Below are 26,179 nucleotides of genomic sequence, written 5' to 3' on the forward strand. Positions count from 1 at the left end.
ATTGCTTTGATTTCATCTTCATTAGTGGTATATTCACCCTTTTCATTTTTAATAATAGTGATTTGGTTTTCTTCTTTCTCTTTTTTAAACATTTTAACTAATGATTTATTTATTTTGTTGTTTTTTTTCCCATAAAATCAAATCTTAGTTTTATTTATTAATTCAATGGTTTTCTTACACTGAATTTTATTAACCTCACCTTTATTTTTTAGGATTTCCAATTTGGTGTTTAAATGGAGATTTAAAATTTGTTCTTTTTCTAGTTTTTCTTTTTTTAGTTGCATATCCAATTCATTGGTCTACTCTTTCTCTATTTTATCAATATAAGCATTTATTTATTTATTTATTTATTTATTGCTTTTTGGTGAGGCAATTGGGGTTAAGTGATTTGCCCAGGGTCACACAGCTAGTAAATATCAAGTGTCTAAAGTCAAATTTGAACTCAGGTCCTCCTGACTCCAAGGTGGGAGCTCTATCCACTGTGCCGCCTAACTGCCCCAATATAAGCATTTAGAGATAAACATTTTCCTCTGATTACTACTTTTGCTGTATCTCATAGGTTTTGATATGTTGTCTCATTGTTATCATTCTCTTTAATGAAATTATTGATTATTGCTATGATTTATTCTTTAACCTGCTCATTCTTTAAGATTAGGTTGCTTGGTCTCCAATTAGTTTTTATCTGTGTCTCCATGGTCCCTTATTGAACACAATTTTTATTGCATTATGATCTGAAAGGGATGCATTTAGTATTTCTGACTTTCTGCATTTAACCATAAAGTTTTTATGCCCTAAGATAGGGTCAATTTCTCTAAAGGTACTATCTACCACTGAGAAAAAAGTGTATTCTTTTCTATTTTCATTCAATTCTCTCCAGATATTTATCATATATAGCTTATCCAAAATTCTATTCACCTCCTTGACTTCTTTCTTATATATTTTTTGGTTAGATCTATCTAATTCTGAGAGGGGAAGGTTAAAGTCCCCCACTACTATAGTACTACTATCTACTTCCCACCTATAATTCATTTAGCTTTTCCTTAAAAAAAATTTAGATGCTATAGCATTTGGTACATACAGGTTTAGTTTTGACATTGCTTCATTGTCTATGGTGCCTTTTTATCATAATGTAATTCCCTTTTTATCTTTTTAAATTAAATCTATTTTAGCTTTAACTTTGTCTGAGACCATGACTGCTAGCCCTGCTTTTTCTTTTTACGTCAACTGAAGCATAATAAATTCTACTCCAGCCTTTTATTTTAATTCTGTGTGTATCTCTTGTATGTGTTTCTTGTAAACAGCATATTGTTGGATTCTGATTTTTAATCCATTTTATGGATCCCATTCACATTCAATGTTATAATTACTATTTGTGTATTTCCCTCCATTCTATTTTTCTTCACTATTATCCTTCTCACCCTTTCTTTTTACCCTTTCCCTCTTCACATGTCTAATTTGCTTCTAACCACTACCCCGCTAACCTTTACCCTTTTTAAGAATCCCTCCCTTATCTTCTCCCATTACCCTCCTATTTCTTAATCTACCCACTCCTAAGAGGCCCTCCCTTATCCTGTCCTGTTGCCCTCTTATTCTTTTTATAAATTTAAAAGATTTTTATGCTCTTCTAGATGTATGTGTTATTCCCTCTTTAACCCAGTTCCAATGAGAATAAAGTTCCAGCATTACTAGCCCTTCACCCCCACCTACTTCCTCTGTACAATTCTTCCTTTGATGCCTCATTTGTATGAGATGATTACTTCATTTGACCTCTTCCTACCCAATTTTATTTTTTTAGAATTATCTAATCATACTCAACTCAACCCCATGCCTTCTGTGCATACGCTTTCAAACTATCCAGTAATGACAACATTCTTAAGAGATAATATTTTCCCATATAAGAAGTAAACAATTTGACTTTATTGTGTCCCTTATAATTGGTCTTTAATGTTTACTTTATGTTTCTCTAGAATCTTATATGTCAAATTTTCCATTGATTTCTGTTCTTTGTCACAAATACCTGAAAATCTGTCAATTCACTAAATATTCCACCCCCTTTTTTCATTCAAGATTATACTCTGCTTTGCTGGATAAGTTATTCTTGGTTGCAAACTCAGCTGCTTTGCTCTTCTAAATATAATGGTTCAAGCCCTTCAGTCTTTTAATATAGAAACTGCTAGAGCTTGTGTTATCCTGACTGTGGCTCCACAGTATTTAAATTGGTTTGTTTTTTTTCTTGTTGCTTGTAGTATTTTTTCCTTGACTGGATGCTTTGAAACTTGGCCATAATGTTCCTGTGAGTTTTTATCTTGAGATCGCTTTCAGGTAATGATCAATGGATTTTTTTTTCATTTCAATTTTACCCTCTCATTCTAGAATTTCAGGTCAATTTTCCTCAATAATTTCTTGTAATATTGTATTTAGTGTCTTTTTTTGATCATAACTTTCAGGTAGTCCAACAATTCTTATATTGTCTCTTCTAGATCTGTTCTCCAGTTGTTTTTCTAATGAAATGTTTCACATTGCCTTCTATTTTTTTCATTCTTTTGATTTTGTTTTTTATTTCTTGCTCTCTTATAATGTCCTTAGCTTCCCCTTGCCCAATTCTAGTTTTTAAAGAGTTATTTTCTTCCTTAAGTTTTTGGATCTCTTTTTCCAATTGGTTGACTTTCTTTTCATAATTTTCCTGATTTTCTTAGATTGCTCTTATTTTTTTCCCTAATTTTTCCCCAACCTTTCTTATTTGATTTTTAAAAAAAATTTTTTTTTAATTTTTAGGCAATTCTGATACTGAGTGAAGTGAGCAGAACCAAGAGAACATTGTACACAGTAACAGCCACGTTGCATGATGACTAATATTGATAAACTTAACCCTTCCTGGCAATACAAGGATCTAAGACATCTCCAGAGGCCTTGTGATGGAAAATGCTATCCACACCCAAAGAAAGAACTACGGAAGCCAAATTGCTAATTTTTTTCTCTTCTGTTGAGTTTTGTTTCCTCTTTCTGATGGTTCCTCCTATTGGTTTTAATTCTACTTACAACATCACTAATGTGAAAATATGTTTAATATGAATGTAAATGTATAGCCTATATCAGATTATGTGCCGTCTTGGGGAGGGTGGTGGGGAGGAAGGGGGAGAAAAATTTTAAACTCAAAAGCATACGGAAGTGATTATTGATAAATCAAAAGAAATTAATAAAAAAATGAAAAAAAAATTTAGGCAATTGGGGTTAAGTGACTTGCCCGGGGTCAGACAGCTAGTAATTGTCAAGTGCTTGAGGTCGGATTTAAACTCAAGTTCTCCTGATTTTAGGGCCGGTGCTCCATCCACTGTGCCACCTAGCTGCCCCCATCTTATTTGATTTTTAAAGTCCTTTTTAAGCTCTTCCAAAAACTTTTTTTTGGGCTTGTGACCATTTGACATTTTTCTTTGAAGTAGAAGTGACTTTTAAAAACATCACTATCTGCTTCTGAGTAAGAACCCAGATCTTCTGGGTTCTTTCTCCTTTGCTTACTAATTTTTATTTTTTTTTATTTTTAAAGCAGATTATTATTAGAGTCAGGGTCTAGTCCTGAGGTGTAGGAGGCTGCAGGCTTTTTTTTTTTAATTGTTGTTTTCTAAGCTCTGTCTGGAGCCTGACCTTGGGCACTCCTCTCTACTCCTGAGCCACAGCTAGAGCTCCCAGCCAAGCTGTTACCACATATGCTCTTGCTTCCTGCGGTCCCTCCCAAGGCTGCAGACTTCAGCTCACCCCTCTGTCCTAGAAGTGAAACCAGGGACTCCGTTCTCCTGCAAGTGCCCATAGCAGCAGGGTCCTCACTCTCCCGCTACTGCGCTCACTGGGTGTATGCTCACTCATCCTCTCCCACAGCCACGACGTAGGACCATGTCTGGTCTGCACAACTGGCCCTTGCATCCCAAGATAGCCAAGCGTCCTTCAATCTTTCCCTGCTCAGCTGTTTGACCCCTCACATTGTCCAAGAAGTAAAAGCTCCTGAAGCAAAGACTGCTACCCCCACCTCCCCACTCCCCCAAGGCTTGTTGTTTGTTGATTCAGCAGGGTCAGCCTTGAGGTGTTTGCACTTCAATGGGATCAATCTCCTGCCTCCGCGGTCCGGTCAAGTTGTCCTAAGACAACTGCTTTACCCTGACTTTTAATTATTTGTGACACTCAAAGTTCACTTCGTGGTGATACTTTGTCTTGTTGGAGGGAGAAATTTGGAGAGCCTGGTATTTTCTGTCATTCCACCATCTCACCAGAATTGTCCATGTTTGGAGGATTATTTTGAAGGAAAAAAAAAAACCAAATGAGAATAATACAAAACGAAAAAAACAAAAACAAAAACAAAACCTCCCAAAACTGAGCATTCTAAATTGGCAGGTAGGTGCAGTAGATGGAGTGCCAGGCCTGGAGTCAGGAAGACTTATCCTCCTGAGTTCAAATCTGGCCTTGGACACTTACTAGCTGTGTGACTCTGGGCAAGTCTTTTAACCCTGTTTGCATTAATTCTTCATCTATAAAATGAGATGGAGAAGGAAGTGGCAAACTATTCCAGTATCTTTGGCAAGAAAACTCCAAATGGTTTCACAAAGAATAGGATATGACTGAAATTACCAAACCACAAAGCATTCTAAATCGCCATATTTTTTAAAAAATGTTGCCATTCACTTCTCTTCTGCTGATTTTTCCTCCATTTCAGTGCTTTTGTGTTCCAAATCTGTCATTCTCTCTCACATAGCTCCTATTTCTTTGGAGAAATTCTCCATATATTTAATTTTTCCTACTCTGATAATTGTTTTGTAATCCTGCAATCAGTGCAAGCTATAATTTCTTACTTTAAATTCAGTCCTAATCTCTTTTATGGATTTTCTCTTTTGAACCATTCTGGAGTCTCTGTGGTTCCACAACCTCTGGGGAAGTGATAACGTTCTTTCAACAGGCATTATTGGTTCATTTGCCTTATGGTTTTCTTACCATGCTTTGGTTTCTCTGGGATTTTCCTCATCCTGTTTTAAAAGTCTTCTCTGTTGTTTATCTTCTTGTATACTAGGACTCTGAATCAAGCTGCTTCCATAGGCATGTTTTTTTAAGCCCACCTGATTCTTCCTTCCCCTTACATATCATAGGATCATAAGACAATAGATTTAGAACTGAAGGGAGACTTAGAGGCTACTGAGTCTGACTCCCTCATTTTAGAGATGCGGAAAATGAGACCAAGAGAAATTAAATGACTTGCCCAAGGTCATCCTTCTTGGTAGGGGTAGCATGTTTGGTCAACTCCACTGTAGCCACGGGGTACATGGCTACCCTGTGATCTACCCTATGACCAGGACTCAAAAGCCTGAAAATTTGAGTTTGCTGTGGCAGGGGTGGGGAAAGGGCGCTCTGAATGGGAGTTCTAAACATTAGGGTTCTCTGGCATTAATGTATGGGGTGTTTAACCTTGTGTGTATGTCTAGGAGGGGGTGGTTCTGCCATCAGATCTTATGGAATCAGTGGTAATTTCTCTAGATTTGATTCATGATCCCTTTCTTTTTGAGGCTGTGGGATTGAAAAAGTCTTGAGAAAGTGATTACTCTTCCATCTTTCTGTTCACCATATCCAAAATATCTAAATACTCCAAATAAATTAACGAAAGGTCCCCAAATCATATACTGATTCAGAAAGAAAAAGTAACTACACATTCATGGAAAAAGAGCTATGAATAATACGTTTACAATTTTTAAAAAATATTTCCTAATTTTTAAAATACCCAGCAGAAAGTAAAGATTTGCTTCTTAGTCAATTGACTACTCCACAGAAACACTTCTAATTTGATTTTAAAGATCTAGATGATAAAAATGAATAAGGAACCCATTTGCCATGGACAAATATAAAACATTTACAGCTATCATTTATATAATGCTTTAAGGTTTTCAAAGCACTTTACATATGAACTCATTTGATTTTCACAATGACCCTGTGAACTCAATGCTATTATTATCCTCATTCTACTGATGAAGAAACAGACACAAAGGGTAAGCAACTAGCCCAGGGACACACAGCTCCTAAGTGTCGGAGGACAGATTTGAACTCAGGTCTCCCTTACTTCAAGTCCTTCCCCTTCTCTATTCCACCTAGCTGCTTCTGTGAGTAGGAACAGTCAACAGACTTGTGCCATTGGTTTGAAATGAGAATTTGAAACTGAAAAGTATTATTATGTTTTGGTTACATATATAGAGTTCTTGGCATTGTCAAACTACATGATACAAATTTCACCACCATTCATAATGTATTATTTGTATGAAAGTTTCCTGCTGTGTGTATATTGTACAATAAAATATAATGCATGTTTTATAAAAAATAATAAGTCTTGAATCGTGACTGAAAAAGGATGAGGAGTAGCAAAGTCATCAGTGGCACCAGGCTTTGGAAAACTGCACCAAAAGAGAAGCCTCCCCAGCATATTAATAACACAGTTTTCCTTTCCACATCACGACTTGTCCCATCATGGTTACCATATATTGTGGGTTGGCATAAATGGGAATTTTGGGGGAGTTTTGTGGAAGCTGCAGATGACACGTTAAGACCATCTGACGACACAGAGCCTATAATTAGATACTCCAAATTTTACAATAAGTTACTATAAACAGCCCATAAAAGTTAAAGAAAAAAAAAAATCAGACTTCTTCTCTGGTATGAAGCAAGGGCCAAAAATTTTTACTCAAATTTTTTAGACTGTGGGAGCGCTGCACCTCTAAGCCCCATGATGTGGAAGGGGTAACTGTATACTGTTATTAGCCTGGACTTGTGATTTCATTGGTATAAGGAACTCCCTGGGAGGAAACGCCTTCTACTAATGCAAATCTTCACCTGCAGTTTGCACAGAGTTGCCTGGGGCACAAAGAAGTTGACCAGGGTCCCACAACCCCTGTATCATGCCTGGGACTTGAACTCAAGTTTTCTTAACCTTTAAGCCTGCTTCTCTATTAATGCCACACTGCCATAGTATTATTATTGTACTTATTTTTTATAATTAAGGAAATTGAGAAGAATTTAATCTATCAATAAATTCCTGTGTATGTTGTGCTATTTTATTTTATTATATATTTAAGATTTTTGTGCCATAAACATTTAATAAATTCTTTACTTGAATAAAATGCAAGCTAAGAGAATTATTTGCATCGATCATTTTATGAAAAAATATAAAAAGGGGGGGATTGCTACGTAAAGTTTGGACATCACTGGCACAGATGCTCAGGCCTCTCTCCCTTCTAGCTCAGAATTGCTGAGCACTAACGAGATCACCTGGGACAAGATAACTTCTAAGATCCTTCACAGGTCAATATTTTATGATTGCCTGCCCATCTATTACGTTCTTTTCAGTCTGGCTGCCATGGTCTATGTCATTGTTTTTACATAGGGTCTCACTTAGAGTCCTAGGTTAACAGGACTTTTGAGAGAAACTTTCTGATAATAATGCATCTACTTCCAGGCAGAAGTGAAAAAGAATCCTGCATTTTCTGACTCCACAAATCTCAGAAAAGTTGGTTAGGTTAGCGGTCATAGGGTGGGCCATCAATCATTTCCTATCTCCCCACTTGGAGCTGATTGATCTCAGGAGGACTCCTCTTCTCCAAAACAGCTCATCCTGATCTTGGAGGTGATATTGATTTTGAAAGTCACCCTCCCCTCCAAAACAGCTTTCCAACCCTTTAGCTGGTATATGAAATTCCTTTATCAAGGAACAAAATACATTCCCTTTCAAAATGAGAGAAGCCTGAAAAAAGCATGTGAGACGGAGCACAGAAACAATACATATTATCCCTTTCTTCAGAACATGTTTGGGAGTGGTGGAATTGTCTGATGCCTGAGAATGAGAGAGAATACCAGAGAGGGAGGGATCAGGATAGGAAAGGTGAGGACAACTTTGCCTACTTGAAAGTTAAGTTTCCATGGTGGACCATTAGGTGGGTAGAGCAGGGGGGCACAGGGACATAAGACCACAAGGTTTTAATCAAACAGAGCAGAATGGCAGCAATGCAGAAGAGGTAATGCTTAGTGAAGAGGAAGAAAATCATCTCCTTGGTGACGTAGATGACATGAATGAAGATGAAGCAGTACAGGAACATGGCAAAGTGATTCTGAGGAAGCAGGAGGTCTTGGAATCCTCCTGGGAACTGTGGGGGAAAAAAAAGAGACTGAAACTCAACACAGCCTCAGGTCATTGGGATAGCTGAAGGTTTCTGCCTGCTCTGAGCACAGGACTCCCATGGCTATGGCTCCAACAACCACCGCCATTCTGCCTTCACCTTGAATCTGGGAGGATGGGGCCACCTCCTCTCCACTGACCTTTTCCCAGGCCCAGCCAGCTATCTCTGCGTCCTTCCTTCAGGCATCAGTGTCACTGATGTCTGGCAATCTGACTCAAATCTTCCAGAAGGTAGAGACCAAAATCAATTGCATGAGAACAGAATGAGAGAAACCTCTGGTTTGGCATCAGTTCAGAAAACCACTAACTCAATATGAGCCAGGAACGGATGTTGAAAAAGCTAATGGGGTTGGAGCTTTTTGTACAAGAATCTATCTGCCACCATACCCAACCTCATACTTAAGCAACTTTTGGGAGAATTGTAGGACAAGACTGAGCATGGGCTGTTTTGTGGGCACATTGGGGAACCTTATTGTTTCTGACTTTTTTCCTCCTGTGAAGAGTCTTATGTCAGTCCCATGGTCCACACAAGCCTAGGAATCTGTCACTGATGGAAACATTGAAGAATGATTTGGGAGAAAATTAAACCATACCCAAATAATGTCATTAATGGATCCATATCAAGTTGGAGGATGATCTCTAAATAGTATACCACAGAACTCTGAACTCATCCTGCCTTATTCAACTTTTGTATGCATAACTTGAATGCACATAAAAGGCATATTTATCAAATATGTGGATGACATAAAGCTGGGATTATAGTTCATATCGCTAATAGAGTAGATTGACTCAGATTACAAAAGGTTTTGATGGGCTGCAACAATTGGCCAATATTAATCATCATCATCATCATCATAAGTAAACCTCAATACTTTCAAAGTCCATAATTTACTTGGTGTGGATATTCCAACAACCAACACAGATCACAATTGCCCCTACACCTTAGTAGATGGTCTTTGCAGGTTGCTGTGGTTGGAAAAAACAACAACCACAATAACTCAATTGGTGGCCAACCTGGTATGGAACCTCCTTAGTAGCTAGGCTGATCTTCATTATGACACCCGCTCAAAATATTTTCAAAAGGATAGGCCCTATCAGAACTTGTGAAACCCTGACATTAGCTTTCTAGAGCTTAGGGGCACCTGTATTCCAGGGAGAGGGAGAAGAGCAGAATTGTGATGGGTTAGCGGGGCTAATGGGAAGGTCTATGTCAGCAGAACACAAATACTGGCAGGTATCACCACCGAGGTGAATAAGTCTTTGAGGGTGGGCCGGTTGTTGTCCTCTTGTCCTCGGTGAGTCTAGCCTAGTTTGGAGAGGCTTATTTAGCCACGGCAGTTCTTAAAGTCCATCCACTAACTTGTAGTGGGGTTGTGATTCTTGTATGTGGAAGGAGTATCCACATTGTTAAAATCACAGCTCCTTGAAGTAGAGGACAGAAAATCTGGTATTTTATGTCACAAAATCAATTGCCTAAGAAAAGAAAGCAGGAGACCTGGCATGACACCAATTCAAAAGGCTATCAATTCAATATGAACCAACAATATGATTGGCTATTAAAAAAGCTAATGTGATTGTAGGTTCTATCGACAATAATATGGTTTTCCAGATCCAAGAGGTAGGGAAGGGTCTCAAATATTCCATTGGTCTGAATGTTATTAAAGAATTATTTACAGCTTTGGACATCACATTTTATGAAAGATGTTGAGTAAAAAATAATTGAATTACATCGATAAACTAGAGTCCATCTAGACAAAAGTAACTATTGAGGGAATTCAGGTTTTTTAACTTGAAGAGGATTGGGGGGCATGATATTTAAAAGATTATCACATGGGAATTTCATCAAACTTATTCTTTATCTCCAGAGGTTAGAATTAGGACTAATTAGAGACAAGTTTTCCCCCAATAAAAGGAAGAACTTTCTAACAGAACTGTCCAATTGCCTTGTAACGGGCAGCACCCAGAAGCAATGAACTCCCCATGACTGGAAAAGTTCAAACAAAAACTAGATAACTATTTGTCAGCAATGATTTATAGAGAAAATTGATGCATTGAGTAGGGGAAATGACCTCCAAGGCCCCACCTAGCCTTTAAGACTCTGTGGTGCTAACAAAACTCCATGGGGGCAGCTAGGTGGCAAGGTGGATAGAGCACCAGCCCTGAAGTCAGGAGGATCTGAGTTCAAATCCAGCCTCAGACCAAACACTTCACTCTTACTAGCTGTGTGACCCTGGGCAAGTCACTTAACCCCAATCGCCAAAAAAAAAAAAAAAAAAAAAAAAAAAGAAGAAGCTTTGAATTAGATGACCTCAAAGGCCCCCTTCCATCCTTTCAATCCTATGATTACTGCACCTTTGATCTATGGCAACGTTAGGCCTGACACTTGAGCCTCCTGGGCAGGTGGTGAGTCTCCCACGAGCCCCCATGATCCCCTCCTCCTGGCACCTACCAGCTGAGGTGGTGCCTGCCGGTGCAGCTGCTCCATCACCTCCTCATGTTGCCGCTGACGCTCGTTCTCCTCATGCAGGTACTTCAGCCGGGTCAGTTCAAACTCCATCCGCACCTTCTCTAGCTCCATCTCGGTGGGGGGTTCAGCCGCTCCCTCCCCGAGCTCCACCGAAGGTTCTGGCTCATCGCCTGCCGGCCCTTTGCCTGGAGCTGCCTTCAAGGGGAGAAGCTCGGTGACCTGGACCTTCATCTGCTTCACTTCTTCTTGGGGGCTGCTCTCCACATTGGCCCCACCATCCTCTAGGAAGTCATAGGAGGAGTCTTGGGTTACATATGGCGGGTCCTGCAAGAGCAGACAGGGAGGGAGGGAGGGAGAGAGAGAGGTTGAGAGAGAGAGAGAGAGAGAGAGAGAGAGAGATCTGATGAGCTGGGCACAGTTTTAAAAAAATACCCTAGGGCCTCCTCTCTCCCTTTCCCCTAGTAAAATCTCTGATCAACTCATTGACAACAAAAGTGTCATCCCTCTCAGGGGGATTTGTGATTTTTAAAAAGTCGACAGGCTACCGAGCAAAGCTCAGAGTGTTGGAGTTTCAAACCTGGAAATAGACCAATGAGGGGAAAATGAGGGGTCAGGAGCAGTGATGACTGGGAGGCTGGGCTTTCTTAGTGTCCCTTAAACTACAAGTTCTGGAGCAAGGGAGTAGGGGGACCTGCATCCTAGTCCCTCCCTGTTCTGTCACTGCATGACCTTAGAGAAGTCACTCTTACTTCTCTGATTTCCTTATCTACAAAATGAGGCAGTTGGACTAAAGTGATCTCTAAGGCCTCTTTCCAGCTCTAAAATTCTGTGATTCTATGACCTCTGTCAACATGAGGTCAGCCCTACATTGTGTGCCATGGGGGTTACAGAGGACGGAAGAGACATGGCCCCTCCATGAGGGATCTTCTGGTGTGAGGAGGCAGGCCCCTACCCTCTTAGTTGGGAGGAGGTCAACCTACAGTCCCCACCCTTCTTTTGTGAGAGGACACATGTGGTCCCACCCACTTGTTGTGAGGAGGGAAGACATATGGCCCCCACCCTGCTATTATGAGGAGACAGACATGAGTCCCTCCCATCTTTTCTGCAGGTCCTTTCACTCCACTGATGGGAAAGATGCCAGGATTTGGAGGCAAAGGACTGTTTTCAAATCCAGGCCATTGTCACTACCTGCATGATCCCTCATTGAGCCTCAGGTTTTGTTTTTGTCCTTTTTATTTCAATCTGTGAAGTGAGGGGGCTGTTCTAAATCAGGAGTTCTTTACCTTTTCTGCGTCATGGACTCCTTTGGTCATCCTTTCTCAGGATTACAAAAAAAAAATGATGTTGAAACAGCCACACACATACATGTACAAACACACAACATACATACATGTACACACAGGCATAAATGTATGAACACATAACACAAATGTACATATACAGATGTATGTGCATATATACATATCCATGTACAGTTATCCCTTCCATATCATGACTTTTCCCATCACAATTTTGATATATTCCAGGTTGACATAAGAAATTAAATGGGAATTTTTGGGGAGTTTTGTCGAAGCTGCAGACAACCCACATCGGCCAGTAGATGATAGAAAAAGTTTAGAAACTCAGAAATGCATAAAATATATGTATAGTAGTATATAATATCAACATATTTTAACTTTTAGTACAATAATAATTCAGACTTCTTCTCTAGTATGAAGGGAGGGCCAAAAAATTTTACGTGGATTTTCCAGATCGTGGGGGTGCTGCATCCCAGCCCCCACGATGTGGAAAGGACAACTGTACACATATACATGTATCCATACAGACATACATATATAAACATAGACACACAATAATACATATGTATATATATGTATGTGTATATGTACATATGTATGTTATATATAAAATCAAGTTCATGGACCTCAGGTTAAGCACCCCTTTTCTAGATGATCTTTAGGGTTCTTTTGAATTCTGAATCCTATGGCCTTGGTAGTGAGCAGAAGGGAGTGAAAGGTAGGTGAAATGCATGGAGGGGGAAGATGAACACGGGAAAGTGCAGCAGCGGGGGTTGTGGAACAACTTTGATGGTTTCACCATGTTTTGTTTTGTTTTTGAGAGCTGACTAAGGAAACTGTGAAAGATGCCAGGCTCCCAATAAGTCAGTCAACAAGCATGTATTTATTGGGCTCCTACTATGTACTAGGCACTGTACTAAGCAATTGGGGATGTGCCAATAAGGCAAAAGGCAGTCCCTGCTCTCAAAGGAGCTCACAGTCTAAAGGGGTAGGCAATGTGCAAACAGCTTTATACAAATAGGACACATACAGAGGTAAAATGGAGATAATCTCAGAGGGGAGGGACTAAGATTGAGACCTGGGGAAAAACCCCTTGTTGAAGATGGAACTTTAGCAAAGACTAGAAGGAATCCAGGGTTGCTGAGATGCCAGAGATAGGAATCCGTGGGACATGATGAGATCACCAAGGGAAATTGTGTAGAGGGAGAGGAGAGCTCAGGGATGGCGTCTCTGGGGACCCTCGTTGTTAATGGGTATGACCTGAATGAAGATCCAGCAGAGACTGACGATAGGTCAGATAGGTGGGAGGAGAACCGGGAGAGGGCAGTGTCACAAAAACCTAGAGAGGCAGAAATGTCAATAAGGCTGTAGAGAGATCAATGAGGTATATTGTTGTTCCATCAGGTTTATTTCAGTCATATCTGACTCTTTGTGACCCCATTTGGGGTTTTCTAGGTAAGAATACTGGAATGGTTTGCCATTTCCTTCTCCAGATCATTTTACATGTGAGGAAACTGAGGCAAACAGAGTTAAGTGACTTGCCCAGGATCACACAGCTAGTGAGTATCTGAGGTTAGATTTGATCTCAGGAAGATGAGTTTTCCTGACTCCAGCTCAGGCGCTCTATCCAGTGCACCACCTAGTTGCCCAATGAGGTATATAGTGAGGTATAGGAGGAAAAGCGAATAGGTCAAGGGATGATATTTCAGTGTAAAATTTCCTTTTTGTTGGAAGAGCATGCCATCCTATCCAGCATCCTTGGTGGCCTTAAGGAGATCAAATGTGTTTGGATAACCCCAGTCCCCTGATTGCCCCTATTTAATGATACCCCGATCAGACCACTGAGAATAACTAGGGTAAGGGTAGTCAAGGCCCAGAGTCTTACTCTTATCATGGAAACCCCTAGCTCTTCCAGGACTGGAGGGTCGATAGGACATACTGGATCAGCCAGACAGCCCTCACCCTCATCACAACCAGCCTTCAGACTCTCTCTGACCTCTGCTGTCATCTGAACAACCAAAATGGATCTGATTTGAGCCAAAGGAGCACTCTCACTGGCGTGGCCTCACCAGATTCCACCCTCAGCCGCCATCACAATCCCCTTCTCTCATAATATCCTACATTCCACCAGTTGCTAGGGGCCTGGACTAGAGATTTCTTCACTCAGAAATAGAGAAAGTAGTTGCTGACTTGGTACAGTGTGACAGTCCTAGCTCCAAAGTCTCTCTCTCTCTCCCATTGACTTGCCAGGGAACTTAAAATTCTGTTAGAACTCCATTCCTTTGGGTTAAGTATTGCCCTTCCCAAACTCCTTTTTGGAAATGCAAATCCTCTTGGGAGGGTGAATACATTCAGCCCTATCTTCTTAATATGGATGAGTTTTTTAATCTGCTCTTAGGAACAAAAAGGGTATGTGTATGGTGATCATGGTTAGGGGAAGGAGGACTTGAAGATAAATGTATCAGTTTTAACGATTTTTGCCAAGGACCACCTCCTGCTCCAATGGACTGTCCAAATCCCATCATCCTTCAGAGCCCACAACAAGTACCTCATTTCTTTAGGAAGCTTTCTGTAATTATTCTAGCCCTCATGCATATCGCTCCCAGTACTTAAGAGTCTGGGCTACCCAACTTGTCCCTTATTATTCTGGATGATGCCATCTAGTTGGCTCATATCTGGGTAGCCAGAGGCTCCAAGTTCATTTGCATAAGACTATCCTTATTGGTGGAGATTGATTACTCAGTGCTGGAGCTTGGAGGGGGTGAAGCTGGCAAGAGTTGGAGAGAGCTTGGGAAAAGAGGGAGCCTGATCTTTGGCTTTGAGGGAGAAGGTGCTCTTCTTGGAGAGGCTCCTGAAGGGAGAGAAAGGAAGAAGACATGATGCAGGTAGACCTCTTCCCAGAGTCTTTCTTTCCTTTCAAGGACCTCTCCCCGAAGTGAATCTGGGACAATGGGACCTCTCTCTCAAATCTGGAAGTCAGAAGAACAGAAGGATCTTCTCTCCAGCTCTAATCAACTCCAACCCTCATGCAGGCATAGAGAATTGAATAATCAATCACCACCAAGGAGGAGAATCTTATGCAAACAAGTTTTGAGCTGTTAATCCTCTTCTCCTGGAGGATGTTACATTATTTCTGTCCTTTTCCTAGTGCGTAACCTAGAACGGAGCATACCGTACCTTCTGATTGATTAAGTGGGAAACAGAAAAGTATGGTGTGAGATGGAAGGGAGCATTGGACTAGGAGTTAGGAGACAGTCTCTGCCTGGTACTAACTTTGACTTATCATATGACCAAGGTCATTTCACTTCTCTAGACCTCAGTTTCCCCAGCTGCAAAAAGATCTCTCCCTTGCCCAACTAACAAATTCATCATCGAGTGGTCAATCTTCTCATTATGGACATCTTCAAACCCAGCTAGCCTAGTTCCCATGTTCTCAGCAGGTCTGCACCTGAAGCCTTTCTATCTTGTTATATATGACCTAGCAGAGCTGGTGCCCCATTCCCAGATCGATTTTTTTTGAAGAGGTAAAGAGGTCTCTTTTTTTTCTCTGCCTCATTTCTTATTAAGCCTTAATTACTGAATGGACTTTGCCTCAGTCAAACTGAGACCTGTGGAAGACCTTAGCTTGAAAAGGCCAAGGTCCCCCAATGCATCCTGGGCCATCTCCAGTTGTCTTGATCTATATCTGGTCAATGGACTCAGATGATTCTGGAGGAGACAGTGAGGCTGGTGACTTTGCACAGCCCTCCCTCACTTAAATCCAATTCACTTATATATCATGGCATCACCTTCCTGATGTAATGGTCCTCTTCAAGAATGAAGGAGAAGGGGGCAGCTAGGTGGTGCAGTGGATGGAGCTCTGGCCTTGAATTCAGGAGGACCTGAGTTCCAATCCTGCCTCAGACACATAACACTTACTAGCTATATGACCGTGGGCAAGTTACTTAACCCCATTGCTTAGCCAAAAGAGAATGAAGTTTCGAGAAACAGCAGCAGCAACATAAGTATCCACCCCTGGTTACCTTCAAATGACGATGACAAGGTAGGTAATGGAGGAGAACTTTAGAGGAGGTCTCTACCTATAACAGATCTATCAAAGGCACTTGTGGCCTTCATTCTCCTAATTACCTTTTCATTGGAGAATAATGGAGAATAAATGAATCAAACATCTAGAATTTAGAGTTGGAAGAGATCTTTGGGTTGTTGTCATGCAGAGACGTCTGGTTCTTCATGACCATGCCAATGCTGTTTGTGGGGTTTTCTTGGTGTCTGAAGATGAATTTGAACTCAGATCTTCCTGACTGCAGGCCCTGTGCTCTCCCGAGTCACCTAGCTGCCTCCTGGAAGAGACGCTAGAGATTATTTAAACTATCCCCCTCAAATGAACAAACATTTTATTAGACACTTTCTCATTCATTGCGGTTTACTTTAAAATTAAAAGAAAAAAAAGGATGTTCTTGGGAGAGAATTTTTTTCTTTTGTAGTAAGGAATTGAGTAGTCTAAGAGACTGGCATTATTGTCTTGTGTTGGCCAAGGGCACCCCCTTGTGGTCTTGTCTCACTTCTTCAATGTCTTTGTTGGCCGGAGGGCAGAGGAGGGAAAGGTGGGGTTGGGAGGTATTTGGTGTGGGTGGAGATGGTGGCCACTCCCTAGCCTAGTCCCTTGTGGACATCAGTGGGATGGTCTCCCCCTATCAGTTGGAGAGCTGTTCCCTGGACACACAGGAGGCAGTTTCTACTTCTAGAATAGAGTCTATTCTTGGAGTTCCATGCCTCAAAAAAAGGACTGAGGTTGCGATTCATATCTGGGCTCTTTGGGCAACAAAATGGATTCTGGGCCAGACTGGCAGGTCTGGGGAAAAGAGCCAAGTCTAGAGTTCAGGCATGTGAGTAGCTAGAATCAAATTGGAATAGCAGCCGCTAGTTGGGGTCTAGATTATAGGACCTGAGGCTCAGGCATTAAGCCTTAGGTGTCTAGACATCGGAAGCCTGGGACACAGGACAAGACCCTGATCTTGGAGAAATATCAAGTTATCGGTTAGGGAGCCACAGTTGAGATTCAGGTGTGGGGGGAGTGTGGGTGGAAATGAAAGAGGACACAGACCTAGGCATCCAGATGGTATAGTAGGTAGATAGTGTGCTGGGCCTCCAGTCAGGAACACCTAAGTTCAGATCAAACCTCACTGGTGGGTTGATAGTTGTACTTTGAGATCAAAGAAGACCAAAATGACATCACTTGTGGGGGTCAAGGTACAGTGTGTTTACCTGTGACTGATCAAACCAATACGAACTCAGAAAGTGCTTCCACAGGTGGGGCACAAATAGTCCATATGAGCATTTGGAGTGGAGCGGTCTCTAAATTTGTGCATCTTACATTTCTTTTGAGCTATTGCAATTCTGCTTTGCTCATATAGCACAATGCCTTCTTTGATGGGGGTATACACTATGCTGGGCAGTCCTATGCCAGTGTCTCTCATATCTCACAATCAATTCCAAAGTTCTTCAGAGACCTTGTCCTTGTAATCACTTTTTCTGACCCATGTGAGCGCTTGCCTACAGTGAGTTCTCTGTAAAATAGTCTTTTAGGCAAACATACATTTTGCATTCAAACAACATGGCCAACCCTTCAGAGTTGCATTCTCTGCAGTAGAGTTTGAATGTTTGGGAGTTTAATTTGAGAAAGGACCTCAATGTCCGGTACCTTATCCTGCCAGGTGGTCTTCAGAATCTTCCTAAGACAATTCAAATGGAAGACATTCAGTTTCCTGGCATGATGCTGGTAGACTGTCCAGGTGTCACAGGCATACAACAGTGAGGTCAGCACAATGGCTCTGTACACCTTCAGTTTGGTAGGCAGCCTAATAGCTCATCTCTCTCACACTTTCCTTCAGAGCCTCCCAAACACAGCTAGCTCTGGAAATGCATATGTCAATCTCATCATCTATGTGTACATCCCTGGAAAATAAACTTATCCACAGCATTCAAAGTTCTCCATTTGCTATAACCAATGGCTTCACATGAATGATGGAGAACCTGTGTTTTCTTGGTGCTGTCAAGCCATGAGCAGCTAGGTGGTGCAGTGGAGCCAGGAAGACTCATCTTCATGAGTTTAAATCTGACCTCAGATACTTAATAACTATGTGACCCCAGGCAAATCACTTAGTCCCATTTGCCTCAGTTTCCTCATGTGTCAGATGAGCTGGAGAAGGAAATAGCAAACCACCCCAGTATCTTTGCCAAGAAAACCCCAAATGGTGTCGAGAAGAGTAGGACATGATTGAAAAATGACTGAACAACAACAATTGTCAGGCTAAAATTAGCACAAGCAGCAGAGAATCAACTCAGCCTCCAAGGCTGCATTGAGTGCACAATCATCTGAGAACAAAAAGCTGCGCACCAACTCTCCCTCCACTTTAGTCTTGGCTTGTAGCCCTTTCAAGTTAAATGATTTATGATCAGTGCAGTAACTGACCTTTTATCCTAATTGAAAGTGTTCAATCAACAACATCACTGAGAACATAATGCTAAAAAGCATGGGAGCAAGCACACAGCCCTGCTTCATTCCACTGGTGGCTGGGAAAGCGGGAGTGCATTGCCCATCATCCAGCACCCATGCAAGCATGTCTTTCGTGAAGCTGGCATAAAATACTAATGAACTTCTCTGGACAACCAAATTTTGCCATGATCTTCCACAAGCTCTTATGACTAATAGCATCAATGGCCTTGGTTAGATTGATGAATGTTGTGTACAAACTTCTGTTCTGCTCCTGACATTTTTCCTGGAGTTGTCAGGCAGCGAACACATATCAACTGTTCCTTGACCCTTTCTGAAACCACACTGGCTCTTGGGTAGATGACCATCTTCCAGGTGAAGGATCAGCCAATTAAGGAGGACTCTGGCAAGAATCTCGGCAGCAAGGACAGAGAGAGAGAGAGAGAGAGAGAGAGAGAGAGAGATTCCCCCCCTCACACCTCATGATTGTCACAGAACAATCTATTTCCCTTTTCTTTATAGAGATGGGCAATAGAGACATCCTTGAACTCCTGGGGAATAACCTCCTCTTGCCATATAATCTAGAAGATTTCAGTCAGCTTTTGTATGAGCAGGGGACCACCTGCCTTGTAAATCTCTACTGGAAAAGAATCAGCACCAGGCAGTTTGCCACATGAGAGGAAGCCTAATGGCATTCAAAACTTCTTCTTCAGAAAGAAGTTTGGGTAACCTCAGACACTTACTGATTATATGACCCTTGGCAAGTCACTTAAATTATGTTTGCCTCACTTTCCCCATCTGTAAAATGGAGATCATTATAGCACCTATCTCCCAGGGTTGTTGTGAGGATCAAATGAATGCTTGGCACATAGTAAGTGCTTTGAATGTTGCTATTATTATTAACTGTGAGGTGGGGGTTTGGTGACATGGGTAAGACAGGTTGAGCTACTACTGGACCCACATTAGAGTAGAATGAGCAGCTACCCTGAATTAATGTAGAACCAGTGAGCCAGTAGAATGAGGCTCTCTAAAACTTCCCCTGGCCACCACCAGGGTTGGCCAGAGAATCTGAAAAAGGGCTGAAACCTATTCATAGGTAGGGGTGAAATGACCCTAGTTTTGAAGGACAGAGGGACAAAGGGGGCAGGGAGCCAACCAGCCGGCTAAACTTTGCTTTAAGATTTTCAAAGAGCTTTGCATATGTTAACTTATTTGATTCTCACAACAATCCTGTGAGGCAGGTGCATTATCCCATTTTACGGCTGAGGAAACTTAGATAGAGGTTAAGCCCAGAGGTTCAGCCTTGCCTACAGTCACACAGCTAGTAAGTGTCTGAGGCAGATTTCGAACTCAGGTCTTGCTGATTCCAAGTCCTTCACTCTATACACTGTGCATCTTAGCTATGTATATATTTAGTTGTTGTATGTATATATGTGTGTATGTACCTGGCACTTAGTAGGGCTGTGAAGTAAACCAATTATATCTTGTATTCCTGCTTCCCACTTTTTATTACCCCTCCATAGATGTGTACTTAAGTGTTCTCTTGATACTTGCCTTCACTGGAAAATGGACCATTTATGAAGGTCAGCTGGGTGTTATAGTGAATAGATTTTTAGACTTGAGGTCAAGAACACCTTAGTTCAAATCCTGTCTTGGATAAACTTTCTAGCTGTGTAACACCTTGGGCAAGTCACTTGATCTCTGTCAGCCTCTCAGGTTTCTCATCTGTAAAATGGTGATAATAGAACCAACTTCACTATGTTGTTTTGAGTGTCGACTGAGATAACGTGAAAAACTATAGAAATGCTAGCTATTATTATTGTGAACTCTCTATATAAAGGAAAGGGAAATAGGTTGTTCTGTGACAATCACAGGATGGGGGAGGGTCTCTCTCTCTCTCTCTCTCCCTCTTTCCCTGAATCAGCTTAACTCAGCTGGCTGTCCTAAATCTGATGGAAGGAGATAGATACATTGTTGGTGGAGTTGTGAAATGGTACAATCATTTTGGGAAGCAATTTGGAATTATGCAAATAAGGTGACTAAAATGTCTATACCTTTTGACCCAGAGACTCCATTACTGGGCTTAAGCCCAAGGAAACCATCAACAAAGAAAAAGTCCCCATATACATCAAAATATTTATAGCAGAACTTTTTTTTCTTTTGGTGCAAGCAAAGAATTAGAAACAAAGTAAATGCCTGTAGATTGGGGAATGGATAAACAAATTGTGGTATGTGAACGTAATGCAATACTGTGCTGTAAGAAATGATGCATGTGATGAATATAGAGAAACATGAAAAGATTTATATGAACTGACACAGAGTCAAGTAAGCAGAGCCAAGAAAACAATATACATAGTAACTGTAACAAGGTAAATGGAAAGAACAAACACACACACACACACACAAAAGTAAATGTAACAAAATTATAAAGAACAAGCATGACTCACAAGAAGAGATAAGAGAGGACAGACTCAATGTACCCCTTTTCCTGCTCATATGAAAAAACATAGTAGCTTGATGGGAGATCTACAGGTGTTATACATTGCATATATTTTCAGACTTTTCAACGTATTGACTGATTTTTTTCCTTTTTTTTTTTTAAATACTGTTTGTTATATGGGATGGCTCTCTGGGAGGGGGCGGAAGAAAGATACTGGGGAAGACTGATGACATACAAAACAAAAGACAAAAACTTATTTTTGAAAGGGTTACCAAATTCATAGCAGCCTTTTGTCATTATGCATTTTCTCAATTTATAGACACTAATAGCATGACTACTGTTGTATATGTGTGTGTGTGTGTGTGTGTGTGTGTGTGTGTGTGTGTGTGTTGGGGGAAATCTGTGAATTTTTTAATGTTAGGAAGTTCTCATACCAGAAAAGGTTAGGGACCTTTGCTGCAGTAGAAAGAACATTAGCTTTAGAGGCAGGGGCTCAGATCCTAGCGCCGGCACCTGTGTGATCTCTGTGTGACCTTGATCAAGTCTCTCTATTTCTCTGAAACATGGTTTGCTCCTCTGTAAAAGGAGTTGGACTAGATAATCTCTAAGGTACTTTTTGTTGGCATTTTTTTTTTTTGTTTAGGCAGGGGGGTTAAGTTTTGCCCAGGGTCAACTGTCTGAGATCAAATTTGAACTCGGATCCTCCTGACTCCAAGGCCAGATCTCTATCCACTGCGCCACCTAGCTGCCCCTCTAAAGTCCTTTTTGGCTCTATACTTTTAGTTTTTTCTTCAGTAATGGGGAGAGGTTGTAGTGAACCATCCATAGGGCCATTCTCTCTTCACTCACCTTGTGCTCTGCTTGCTTCCATGACCAATTGGGACCTTTGTGACCGCCAACAGCACATGCTTTATGGTCTGGAGATGCCCAACTGAGGTCATCAGTGTAGTCTGTGACTGGGGAAGCACTGTCAATTGGAGTTAGCCCTTTTCAGATGAGAAAACCTTCACACTAATGAAGTGATTAGCTCAAGGTCATAATGCTGTGACCACTGGGCAAACTTATCAGATTGACTGCACATAGAATCAAGTAGTCTCACAATCCTAAACCAAATCTTGAAAAGAAAAATGGCATCCCACATGGACCTGTGCCTAGCATCAGTGTTACTGATGGCCATGAACTTGAAAAGACTATATATAATCAGTGAAAGCATTTTCCAATTTACCATGTTAGTTCAATTCAATACATTTTTTTGCTATGTACTTAATATGCTCATAGAAGACAGTCTCTGATTCCAAGTTGTTTACTATATCAGTAGAAAAAGCAAGATACAATCAGAATAATAGGATTTAGCATGAGAAGTGACCTTAGAAAGCAACTGTTCCAGCCCTCTCATTTTATAGATGGGGAAACTGAGGCCCAGAAATGTAGGTGTCAGAAATTGGATCTGACGCTAGGTTTTCTGCCCTGGAAAACACCAGTGTTTTTCTTCTTCTTTTTTTTAAAAATTGATTAAATTTAATTTTTGGTTACATTTTAAGTTCTTAACTGTCTCCCTCTCTTCCTACCCTGAACTAGAGAGGACAATCATTTGACACAGATAAACCCGTATCTGTATGTATATATGTAAAACCATACTATGTGCACTTCTATTTATCAGGTTGTTTTTTTTTTTTTTGTGAGGCAATTAGGGTTAAGTGACTTGCTCAGGGTCACATAACTAGTAAATGTCAAGTGTCTGAGGTCACATTTGAACTCAGGTCCTCCTGACTCCCAGGCCAGAGCTCTATCCACTGGGCCACCTAGCTGCTCCTTCAGTTTTTCCCCCCCTCTGGAGTTGGATAGTATATTTGTAATACCTAAGAGTATCTTAAACATTCATAGTTATTCTTTCAGTACTATTGCTGTTACTGTAGACAACATTCTCTTGGTGCTGCTCATTTCGCTCTTGATTATTTCATGTAAGTCTTTCCATGTTTTTCTAAAACAAACCTGCTCACCATTTCTTACAGCACAGCAGTATTCTATCCCAACAATCATATACCACAACTTATTTAGCCGTTCCTATTGACAGGCATCCCTGCAGTTTCCAATTCTCTGCCACCCCAAACAGAGCTGCTATAAATATTTTAGAACATGTAGGTTCTTTTCATCTTTTTGGTCATTTTTCCTTTGTCATTTGTCATTTTCTCCCTCTATTATTTTAGCCAATCTGAGACATGTGAGATTTTTTTTCTACTATACCATAGCACCACGAAATAGTAAAATAATAATATAGTGTAGTTAATGATTAAATACCATTTTCCCATAATCACAAATTGTTCATTTTTAATGTTATTTTTCACTCCAATCATTTTCTTTAGTTCTACTCTCCCTACTTGCCTTCACTCCCTTACTCCTTTATTGCCCCAAACCACTAATGGGACCGTCTGTTAATTTCCAACACTGTACTAAAAGTGGAGGTCAGAGCAGGCTGTGGGGCTTAGTAAAGAGAACTGTTTTCCAGTCCAGCTGTTACCTTTTCCTCCACAAGATGGCAGTTTCTACTAAGAGAAAATCTTCATTTTTGTCTAGCATCCGGTTTACTTTCAGTTTCTCACAGTTTATATTTTTTTCTGCTTACCTTTAAAAGATAAAGGAAAACACGAAAACTGGGTGTCAGACAAATATTTGCTACTTCTGTAAGTGTGTATAGACTTTAGGCTATGACCTTTGAGTCAAAACTCCAGTTGATTTCACCCACAGTAGCTTAGAAAGGGGACTTCTTTTGAAAACGAGTTTGAACAGAAGAAATTAAGAGTACACAATGAGGAAATTGTTTCTTTTCCACTCAAACTTCATATCCTCTTTGTAACGTCTCCTCAAGTAGTTGGGGGGAGGAGTGAAAACACACAATAATAAAAGTAATAATAATCACTAGCGTTCATGTAGAGCTTTAAGGTTTGTAAAGGACTTTAGATGACCACATTTGATCCTTGTGAGGGAAGTGCTAATATCATTCTCATTTTGTAGATGAGGGAAATGGACACTCTGAGGGATTAAGTGCCTTGCCTAGAGTTATGCATCTGTCAAGCATCTGATACAGCATTTGAATTCAGCTCTTCCTAACTTCCAAGACTCCATGTACTGTATCTATCTAGCTGCCTTATACATCAGACACAGGCAAGACTTTTCTCACTTTCCACCTAGGACCCTTTCTGTTTAACTGTTTGTATTCTCCTGTATGTAGGGGAGCTAGGTGGTGCAGTGGATAGAGTGCTGGGCCTAGAGTCAGGAAGACCTGAGTTCAAATCTGGCCTCAGATAAATACCAGCTGTGTGACCCTGGCCAAGTCACTTAACCCTGTTTGCCTCAATTTCTCATCTGTAAAATGAGCTGGAAAAGGAAATGGCAAACCACTCCAATATCTTTGCCAAGAAAACCCCAAATGGGGTCACAAAGAGTTGGATACACTGAAACAACTGAACAGCAACAATTTCCCTGTATGACTGAAGATGATTAGCTCTTAAAGGATGGATTAATAATGACTTTGGAGATTGTTCTCCATTTCTTGTTTGTATTTTTTCTATCTAGCTGGACCGGAAGCTTCTGAGAGGTAGGAATCATGTCTGCAGGAATTATCCTTCCATACTTTTATGGCATTATCGATTTAAAGATGGAGGGGAACACGGAGAACACCCCTACCTCCTCATTTTACAGTTGAGGAAACCAAAGCCCACCCAAGCTTCATGATTTCATCCATTTGGTTGCCCTCTCCACTGACGCATATCTCAGGTCCTCCATGCCTTAGTAGACAGTCTTCCATGACTTAAATAAAAAAAAAAAATCAGCTCATGACCAACCTTCTCCAATAAAATAACCCAGCCAGGTTGATCTTCCCGTGACTGACATCGTATTTGACAGTTGGTAGCTTCTGGTTTGGTGGCAGGTCCTAAAGTTTGGGTGGTTTTCAAGAACCAAGAGTCACCTTCACACACAGAAGCAGCCGAATCACACAGCAATGGGGAAGAACAACCAAATGCCCGGAGTTTTTCGTCACAGTTTTTATTTCAAGAAAAGAACGTGTGCTTTGAAGGCTTTGCGTAAGGAAAATCTTGCAGACCACATATAATTTTCTTTAGAAAATATGTGGTTGAACTATTTGACCCTCTTTGTACCTGCCATGAGGCCTAACAAAGAGCAGCATAGTCTATAGTAGGTGTCAGTAAAGACCTGTGGGTTAAAAAGAATTAAAGTGATGTGAATGTTCTTGGAGAGTCCCTAAGAATTTACCCAAGAGATTTCCAATAGGATGCCATCTTGGTGCAGTGGAAAGAACACTGATTTTAGATTCATAGAATCTGAGTTCATAATCCCAGCTCTGCCGTATACTACTTGTGTGATTTTGGGAAGTCATTTAATGTCTCAGGACTTCAATTTCCTCATTTGTAAAATGATGGGGTTGGGCTAGATAGGATCTGAGATCTCTTCCAGCTTCCAATCTATGATCCTATGACCATGACTAACTTTTTTAAAGCTTATTTTTCTTGTTTTAAATTTTTTTCTTATTCTTTCTTTTGTTTTGCATTGCCTTTATTTCTCTGGCCTTGACTACCGGGTGAACTACCTCTTATAACAAAGATTTAAAAAGAAAGGGGAAAAAAGCAGCTTAACAAACTCAACCAACACACCAACCATGTCTGATGCAATATTCCATACTCATGATCCTTCACCATTGCAAAAAAAGAGAGGAAAGAGCATTTTCTTGACTCTTATCTGAGATAACAATTATCTCTAAGGCCATTTTCCCTTGAGTCAGAAATGTGTTTGTTAGGATAAGAAAAGCTGACTCAAGAATACTATCCAGATCTTACACCTAAAGTGTCTTTAAAGATGCAGCTGAGACCTCTTTTTCTCCCAATCTAAATCTTCTGTTAGCGATAAAGCTGGGCTTCCAGCCAGTGGCAGCTAGTTCACAATGAGGCCCTGTTTCAAAGGCCGAGCTACTGGGTTTTCTGCTATCAGCTGACAAAAGATTAAACCTCTCTCGAGTAAACATGATGATATAGAAAACACAAATACAACAGCCTTTCCTGGAGTATCATCTTCTAGGAAACCAGAGACATTTGCCCCCTAATGTTTTCTGCTACACAGCAGTAGGAATTAAAAAAATTGTACCTCTTTTTCCTTAACTTTGAGGGTGAGTTAAAGCATCAGTATATGGGGCAACTAAGTGGCATAGTGGATAGAGGGCTGGGCCTGAGTTTAAATTTGGCCTCAAAGCCTTACTAGTTGTGTGACCCTGAGC

The 26,179-nt window shown here is 40.8% G+C and overlaps 1 protein-coding gene across 1 annotated transcript; it reads right to left on the reverse strand.

Moving 5' to 3' along the window:
* Nucleotides 1-7,916: 7,916 nt before the first annotated feature.
* On the reverse strand, nucleotides 7,917-13,967 carry TMEM247 (transmembrane protein 247). The gene is made up of 3 exons (XM_027865089.1): nucleotides 13,845-13,967; nucleotides 10,644-10,985; nucleotides 7,917-8,162 (listed from the first exon to the last, which is right to left on the reverse strand). Exons 1-3 carry the CDS (start codon nucleotides 13,965-13,967, stop codon nucleotides 7,917-7,919), a joined length of 711 nt encoding a protein of 236 aa, XP_027720890.1.
* Between the last annotated feature and the right edge of the window lie 12,212 nt (nucleotides 13,968-26,179).

Source organism: Vombatus ursinus, unplaced genomic scaffold, assembly GCF_900497805.2.
Source record: "Vombatus ursinus unplaced genomic scaffold, bare-nosed wombat genome assembly UNPS02014778.1, whole genome shotgun sequence".
Taxonomy (NCBI): domain Eukaryota; kingdom Metazoa; phylum Chordata; class Mammalia; order Diprotodontia; family Vombatidae; genus Vombatus; species Vombatus ursinus.

Coding starts and splice junctions, on each gene's coding strand:
- TMEM247 (XM_027865089.1), bottom strand. CDS start 13,967: ATGACAGCAGAGGTCAGAGAGAGTCTGAAGGCTGGTTGTGATGAGGGT. Junction 10,986..13,844: donor TAGGGGTTTCCATGATAAGA/GTAAGACTCTGG, acceptor CTGCTCTTGCAG/GACCCGCCATATGTAACCCA. Junction 8,163..10,643: donor GGCAGGCACCACCTCAGCTG/GTAGGTGCCAGG, acceptor TTTCCCCCACAG/TTCCCAGGAGGATTCCAAGA.